General features: G+C 35.5%; 2 protein-coding genes across 3 annotated transcripts; both read right to left on the reverse strand.

Moving 5' to 3' along the window:
• Positions 1 to 1,929: 1,929 nt before the first annotated feature.
• On the reverse strand, positions 1,930 to 3,780 carry LOC102219346 (HLA class II histocompatibility antigen, DQ beta 2 chain-like). 2 transcript variants are annotated; one of them, XM_023329344.1, is made up of 6 exons: positions 3,687 to 3,780; positions 3,285 to 3,548; positions 2,887 to 3,168; positions 2,408 to 2,470; positions 2,249 to 2,274; positions 1,930 to 2,171 (listed from the first exon to the last, which is right to left on the reverse strand). In XM_023329344.1, exons 1-6 carry the CDS (start codon positions 3,745 to 3,747, stop codon positions 2,145 to 2,147), a joined length of 723 nt encoding a protein of 240 aa, XP_023185112.1. In that variant the 5' UTR covers positions 3,748 to 3,780; the 3' UTR covers positions 1,930 to 2,144. The 2 variants fall into 2 exon arrangements, with proteins under 2 accessions (XP_023185112.1, NP_001273222.1); NM_001286293.1 differs by having other exon boundaries at positions 2,145 to 2,171; positions 2,408 to 2,518; positions 3,687 to 3,747.
• A 380-nt stretch (positions 3,781 to 4,160) lies between these two features.
• LOC102223319 (H-2 class II histocompatibility antigen, A-U alpha chain-like) lies at positions 4,161 to 6,676 on the reverse strand. Its single transcript, XM_005810580.3, has 4 exons — positions 6,272 to 6,676; positions 5,825 to 6,085; positions 5,456 to 5,737; positions 4,161 to 5,356 (listed from the first exon to the last, which is right to left on the reverse strand). Exons 1-4 carry the CDS (start codon positions 6,327 to 6,329, stop codon positions 5,229 to 5,231), a joined length of 729 nt encoding a protein of 242 aa, XP_005810637.2. The 5' UTR covers positions 6,330 to 6,676; the 3' UTR covers positions 4,161 to 5,228.
• Positions 6,677 to 8,552: the final 1,876 nt, after the last annotated feature.

The following is an 8,552-nucleotide window of genomic DNA, read 5'->3' on the forward strand; positions in this document are numbered from 1 at the left end:
CTTTCATATAAAAATACACACATTTATATAGATTTTAAGCAGTACGCTTACACACTTTCATGCTTGCAGAAATAATAAAATAAATAATGATATGAGTAATCGACCTCATTCAAATACATTCAAGCAGGAGCTTTGACACAGCCATGGAAAAGTCTATCATTGATCTTGACTCGATAAGTATGCCACAAATAAAACTGATTGGTTTTCCCAAATTTTGCACTTTTTCTAATCTCTAAAAGACAAAAATCTAATTGTAATTGATGCAGTGGATTTCACAATGATTTTTAATAAAGTGACATCCTTTAAATATGTTTTGTCACATCACAGATTAATTTGAAAATGTTACCCAATAATTTAGATTATTGTATGATAAATCAAAAGAAAAAAAAGGGACTTTTCACTACCTTTGTGGACTTTTTACACAACCTTAAAATCAGATTGAAGTGGCCTTGCAGTTCTTAAAATGGGTCTTGTAAAAATGCCAAACAAAGCATTAAGCTGGACAATGTTTGGTCCCTTGTCCAGTGTTTCATGGAGGGAGAAGCTGCAATCAAACTCAACACCTTTTGCAACTGATCCAGCTAAACTTAAACTTAAAGGTTGTTTTCGGGAATCTCCTGTAGAATGTATAAAAGAAAAAAATAATGTAAAAATTTTTTTTTTTAAATCACTGAGTTAGATAAATGTTTCTAGAAATGACTAATATATTGACTGAATTCAAGAGCATACCTCAGTTGTTGGGACTCTCACCTGCTCTGCTGTCAAAAAAGCAAGAAAAGCAATTGACGTACCTGCCACAGCTGTACCTCTGATTAGCTCATTTGGTTCCTTTTATCATTTTCTACTTCTGCTTCAGTGTTTGTTGTGTCTTTGCTGCATTCCTCCATTGCACTACTTCTTACCCTCCCAATGCTCCTTGTCCTATCAATCTCATTCAGAACCTGTAGGTTTTCTTCTTTTATTATACAATAAAACCTCATATTCCTCAGCTGCATAAAAAATATTCCAAGCTAAATATGGCTACCAGAGAAATGCACCTCTGTCAGGTAAACCTACGTTTCAGATAATTAAGAATAGTTTATAATCTTGTAGGTCTAATTCAGCTTAGTGGGCCATTTTGACCTAAACTGTTTGATCAACAAACCAAATTGGTTCTCTACATTTTAGTAACAATAAAAAAGCAGAGCTGAGAGGTGAACAAACAACATTCCTTTGCACCACCTGTCATGACAGTGAAGGTGTCCAAGTAGTTCGTAATTAAGTGCTAGGTGTGGCTATTCAGAGAATCAGGATAAGTTACCGTTCTCACAAACAAACGCGTATTAACTTTGTTGTTAAGTATGAGGAAGCATCAGGGCCTCAGGGTTTTTCACAAGTGAGACTCACTTGTAGTGACTTTAAGAAAAGAAAAAGTATAAGAAATATATTCTAAAAAGAAAATTACTGACATATCCCAAATTGCATAAACTGAAAATCACATTATAATCATTATAATTGGCAATCACCTAATGAATGCATTGTCTGGATATTTTTCAGTTTTAAACAGATTTGTATTGCTTTCTAACAGATGAAGACAAAAATCTGCCACTTCTCTCCTGTTGGTTTTCCTGTTTTAGTCACTTCACTGACTTGCTGGTTAGTGGACTGAGATTCCAAGCTCAGTGGTTTTTAATTTAACCCTAATCCTATTCCTAACCCTATACACATAGTTAAACAAACACAGAAGGTTAAAATAAATTTTAATTATTAATCTTGTTTGCATGGTTGTTTTTTTTTAAAACGGGTGCAATTTGTTAGTTTGATTTCAAATTAGTCAGAAGATTGGTTTAGATAGTGATGTGGATTGTTTGGGCAGTATCTCGACGTTAAAGGTTTTTAAAATGAAATGCAATGACTTTGTATTTGTATCATCCCAGTGATGAACTGGAAGAAAATGACAAAGAACAGGTTTATTTATTGCAGTTTTACAATAGTGTGTTAGTACAGTATGAAATAAATATGCTGCAATATTTTTGTCTGCAGAAATGTGTAAAAGGCTAAATGATAAAAACTTCAGGCATGTGAAGGCTTGTAGTCTCTCAAATATTAAGACCAGTTTCCAGTGGTTGATAGATGTGTGTGGGGCTTCTCAACATTTCTGCAGCCTAAAGGGTTTCTTCTGGACATACATCCTAGATAGCAAATAAATAAAGTTATTAATCAGGTGTATACAGGTGCACACAGAAAAGATGAAGAGAATAAAACTCACCTCTGTTGTAGGCACCACCACCCGTCCTGGATTTTTAAAAAAACATACCAAAAAAGGTTAGAAAATGTTTCAATAAAATTGATTTAAACATGAACATAATTTAGATACTGAAGTCAGCTATAAAAGTGTTTTTAAGTTTAAAGTGAAATATTGCCTCACCATTTGATGTTGTCTTGTAATAGATGAAGCCAGCAATTGAAAACACCAAACCGAGCAGCAGCCCTGCTGAGCCAACAACAATCTTACTCCACTTTGAATCCGGCTCCGGCTCTAAAATCAGATTCATCATAAACACTAAATTAAACTGAAATGCTCCATATTTGTTTCAATGTCTGGTTTTACATTTATGCCAGTGCACCCATCTATGCATTCATCTATCCATTTGCCATCTTATGAAACAAAGAAGATTTTGAATTTAGAGAGGAAGTTAAACACTGTGTCTCAGTTTGACACAAACTTAATGTGTCAGATCTGACATGGTTTGACTACAGTCATCAAATTACTATCATAATATTTGGGGTGCTCATCATTGAAGTGTTTTCATAAGGAAGACAGTCTAGATGAATAACCGCTGACGCCTTGAGCATAAAATGGTTTATTCATATAAACATTTTCTGTGTGCATGAAGACGTTCTCACCCCAGTCATAAAGATTTGGTTTCTTGAGGCTTGCATGCTCCACCATGCAGGTGATTTTCTCTCCAGGTTTAGGTGTGAACTCCAGGTAGGTGTGGATCTGATAAAGCCAGTTCCCATTGGGCAGCTCGTCCGTGGATGTCACATCAGATGTGGCCTCCTTTCCGTCTCTCAGCCACGTCACCCTGATTTGCTTTGGATAGAAGTCGTACGCGCTGCAGATGAGCATCTGCTGATGTTGACTGTACTCTGCCTTCTCTAACCTCAACTGAACATAGGGCTCCACTAGAAAACATGGACAAGACAAAAAAGATTAGACTGTATTCAATCCAGGGATGTGTATTTCATCCAGAAAAATACATCAATTTGATTTCCCTTGTGCTGCCTTGTCTGTAAATTACCTGGTGTTAGTAGTTTTTGTGCCAGTGGAGTATTTCTTTTGCAGAGGTTTGTTTTCCATATCTCGTGAGTAATAAACCCAGTATTGTTGTTTAGAAAAATGACAAGTGCTTCAACTTTTTCTGTGTACCCAATCGCTTTTCCTACAGTGCTGTTGTATTGTCCTTCCAGTATTTTGTTGAAGTAAATCTGATCCAGTAACACGGCATCATGACCGTCAGTTGAGCTAAACTGGCACCGTTCCAGCACAGTCAAATAGAAAGCACCTAAAATAAGGAAATATTTTCATTAAAATGGCAAATGCTCAATGATTACAGAAACACATTTTACATCTGAACAACACAGAAGCAACTGTAATTGGAAAGCAGTAAAAATACAAGTTGCATTAGCTTAAAGTGACTTACCTCCTGGTGAAAACGCCAGAAAAAACACCAGGAAAACAGAGCAGCCCTGAGCCTGAGCCATCCTCTTAGATTGGCAACAGAGATCCGAGTGAGAGCTAACTGGTTCTGATCAACAACAATGAGGAAGTACAGAAACAAATCCACCAATGTTACTGTTTTCAGTGCAGGCGTGGCGCGCTTGCTTATCCATAAATAGTTTTTGTTCTCCAATTCTGTTAATGTCAAATAATCTGTCTAACATGCAGTTTTAGTAGTACAAAGAATAAATGTAAGAAATAATCAAGTGTTTGACTCTCCTGTTGCCTTTCCTCATGTCACTCATTTGTTTCATATTCTCTCTCTCTCTGTGTTTCTACCAGTTTGAGTAAGTTTCTTTTTATTCTTTTAACTGTTTCATTCTTCATCATCATCCTTCGTAGTACAAGTAACATCACTTCAAACCATAGAAACATGACTTACAGCTTAACACTCACACCAGTTTTTTGTTTATTAAGCAAGGGTGAAAAAATACAGACAGTATTTATAATTTTTTAAAATATTTATTTGCATTTATTTTCCAAACATATATTGAAAGATGTGTGTTAAGGCAGTGGTCCAGCTCTCCACAACAGTCTCAGTTTCTTATGTAGTCATTTAAAAAACATCAAGTGCCCACCCCATGAAATCCTGAGGTAAACTATAATTTAGGCCTCATAAATTTAAAAATGACATCTAATGTGGTGTAAAACATTTTGTTTATGAGTAGTATGCAAAACATTATGGGATGCTGTACATGGGACCTAAGAACAGAGACCATCTTTGGCAAAATAAAATTGTTATGAATAATAAAAAGAAAACTTACAGAGGGTAGAGCAGAAAGATTGAGCAACAAACAATCAGGAGCTGAATTAATGTCACTCCTGAGGTCACAGCACAGCTGGAGAAGTTGGTATCTCAACATGGTGATGCCAGAGTAGCCATTGTTTACAGTATCTCTTAAAAACATTGATTTAAGCTTTATTTCCTTGAGAAAACACCACTTTTAATTTATTCAGCAGATGCACTACAAGTGTGTCTTGTAAAATAAACATGTTTACACCACAATATGTTGTTGATGTGAAGTGCTACCAGACTGAAACGCAAAGTTACTCCAACTACCCTAGCTTAGGGTAAATGGAGTTTCTCCAAAATTTTTAGTATGAAGCCCAAATTCAGGGGGCGTTCCAGTTGCTTTTTTAGAGTGGGAAGTCGGATTTTCCGAGTTCCAACTACAGATGGGAGCCTCAAAAGAAACTACAGACTAAGGATAAAATAACAAGACTGATCTAAAACAACTACTAAATGTACAACAAAGAAAGCACAAGAATAAACTAAGAAATTAAACACAAAGTAATAAACTTTATGACAACACCTTTCTGACAATAATGAATACAGAAATGAACGGAATATGGCAAGACCTAACAAACAAAATAAACAAGGAAATGATTTTAAAAAACACAAATGAGAACCATAACCCAAATACCTGAAGATTGTAACAATTTACCATATTTAAAAACTAAAAAACTATGCTACATGTTGACTCTTGACAATGAAAAACACGCCGACTGTGACTCCCAACAAGCCCACACCAAGACCGACTCCACAGTAAATATCAGGCCAAAGACTTTCATCCTTTTTGATGATTTCTGCTTCTGTAGAGAAAGTTAATAAATATATGAAATGCCTTACACGCACAGAAACAGCCTTTATTGGTCTTTGTAATATTCTGCATATATAATAAAACTCTTTACCCCAGATTCTTGTTGTAGGTGACTCCAGTGCGGGATGCTCCACAGTGCAGGAGTAAATGTCCCCCTCACTCGGTGTGAAGGTCAAAGTTGAGAACTGGCGGAAGGTTTGATCTTTATTGGGATGATATCGACTGAGTGACACCCCCTCTGATATTGGGTGGCCATTTTTTGTCCAGCTGATGTTGATGGAAGGTGGATAGAAATTATTTACAAAGCAGATGAGGCTGTTTTCAACTTCCAGCTCCACCTCTCTAGAGGAGAAGATCATGGAGTTCGGAGCATCTAACGAAAGTCAAAGAACAAACCAAAGTTTCACCAGCATTTTATCAACATTGTCATCACAGAAAACTAACGATAGGGTTTATTTACCTTCTTTTTGTGGAGATTTATCTTTGTATTTCAGCACACCTAGTATTTCTGAACACACTTCCTTGTTATCATGAGCATCACGAAGGATACTCATGCCAACTAAAACCTGGCCAGGGTCAGGATCAATGAAGGTGGGTACAGTGTAAACTATCTCGTCTGTTTGGAAGTCAACATATAACATTTCCTCACCATCAAATTCAAATTGTACCGCAGTGTTGCCATTCTCAAAGCAGCCCAGAAAATATGTTATTTCATGGGGAACTGAAAAACAACAAAGAGGAAATAAACACTTAAAGTTGGATACAGAAGAAAAACACGTGCTTCCTATTTCTAAACATGATTTTGTAACATTTTGTATACACCAATACATTCAATAACATCCAAAGTATAACATTTAATAAACAACATTTAACTTTATAGTTGAGTTTGAGCAAAGGTCATTCTTACCAAGAGAGATGACGTTAACAGTGTTCAGAAAGAAGATTATGGCAGTAGAGCGCTTCATGTCTGAGTGACAGCTTCTCACTAACAATTAGCTTTTCTTTATAGGTGTGGCCAAAAAGGGAGTTTACAGGTAAACATGTGACAACAGTAGTTCAGGAGAAAACAAGCATCACTTTAGAGAAACATTGGATGATTTTGCAAAACATGACCAAAATAATAAAAATCAAGCTTAGTTTAAGTATACAGGATTCTATTAGAGGTATTATGAGCTAAATTAGACACACCAACATTATGTTATATTTGAAACCTGCCTGCTCTTGCCATAAAGTAATACAGATAATTAATAAGATAAGACATGCCTTGTTCAGATTAGTGTATCATTGTGACTCAAATTATTTGGCCGGGGCATTAATCAAACATGAAGATGTTCATTTAACACAACACTAAATAAGGAAGATATGAAAGGTGAACAAGCAACATTCTTCAATGCCATCTATTTTTACCAGCTTTCGTATCCAAACATGTTTGCTACTAAGATTTCCTGGTTGTGGATCTGGAGCGTCTTCCAACCAGAACCAGGAAAGTACCGTAGATTTTAGTGGTGGATTAGCAATGGTTGGTGGGGCTTTTATGAGCTATCAGCTTGGATTATCTCTGGAATAAACGTAATGGTGTCCTGGTGGAACATAAATGCTAACAAACCATGTGTTTTTTTTATATTTTGAAATTTAGAAGGTAAAAGTGTAAAATGAAAAAGCAGCAACACATCAAAATGTGTTGCAACGTTCCTGTTTTGTCTCCTAAATCATTATTTAATGTCGAGGTAAATCCCATGTCCAATTTAAACTGAGTTTTCCATCTTCTTTTACTTTTCAAGCCTGTTTTTTGGGTGCAAATGTAAATTATAAAATAAAATGTTTGGCTTTGGTTTTCCATAAATAATTTATATGCCATTCTTTTGTGAAAACATAAAGAAGATAGAAATATTAAAAACATCAGTCACATTACAGACTACATCTGTTCTTTTTTCTTTATGTCAGTGTCTTCTAGACCCTTAAATACACTAATTATGTATGGATTTTACCAAAGTACATTTATAGAATATCTGAGACCCAGAAAAAAAAAAGTTTTTGAATTTTTTTTTTTTCACTACATGACTCTTTGGAGTGAAAAACATCACTACAATTGAAAAAGTTTCAAAACATGTTATTATTTATTTATTACAGTATGTCCTTTGGAGAGGACATCGGGACTCTCTTGTGGCAAATATGAACACATTTTGAGGCCCAGGATGTCCTCTCTAAGGACCAACAGGATTTAACACAGTGGCATGTATGGTTTCAGAGTTATGAACAAAAAAACCTATGTCCTCCACAGAGGACAAAAATGTATTGCTGGGTCTCAGGAGGATATGACAGGCAAAGAAGATTTAATACACAGCAGAATAGAAAAGGTTCTGCAATGTAAACAAAATCCTCAATGATAACAACACAACACTAACTTTTACATTTTCAACAAAAATAATCACATTTTAATTATATTTTATTGTAGACGTATCTATGTGACAGTATATAGCGTAGGTAGCATCCATCCATCTGATAATAAATAAATAGATAAACTGAACACAGATTGATCTTAATAATCATGAGCTTATATAAAATGTTAAAGTGCATTAAGAAATATTAACATATATGTAAAATGTCTACATTTATAATAAAATAAATGTGAAAATCATTACAAAAGTCTTTCAAATTTAAAACATTACATATCCCTTTGCTGAAGCATATTGTGAATTAATTTATTTCTGTCAGCCTTGACTGTCAAAGTGAATCACCGTGAATAACACCGTTAGAAAAGGTAAATAAATAAATAAATAAATAAGGTTTTAAACTAAAAATATTTTCAAGTTTCATTTGCTTCTTAATTAAACAACTGTAAATCCAGTGCTTTTCAATTAGTGCAGCGTTTCCCAATTCCGGTCCTCAGGGCCCCCCTGCTCTGCATGTTTTAGATGTGCCTCTATTCCAGAGCAGCTGATTCAAATGATTGCATGACCATCAAGTGCTGCAGAAACCTGTTGATCACCCATATATTCAATCCAGGTGTGTAGCAGAAGGGAAACACCTAAAACATGCAGGGCAGGGAGGCCTGAGGACCGGAATTGGGAAACGCCGAATTAGTGAATTTACCATTATAAGAGGCTAAACTGAGGAATGAACAGAAATCATTGCGCTTCTTTACCAGTAGGTGGCGGTAGACCTCCATAGATGTCAGCGGTGCTGCG

The sequence above is a fragment of the Xiphophorus maculatus genome, chromosome 3 (assembly GCF_002775205.1).
Source record: "Xiphophorus maculatus strain JP 163 A chromosome 3, X_maculatus-5.0-male, whole genome shotgun sequence".
In the NCBI taxonomy this organism is placed as follows: domain Eukaryota; kingdom Metazoa; phylum Chordata; class Actinopteri; order Cyprinodontiformes; family Poeciliidae; genus Xiphophorus; species Xiphophorus maculatus.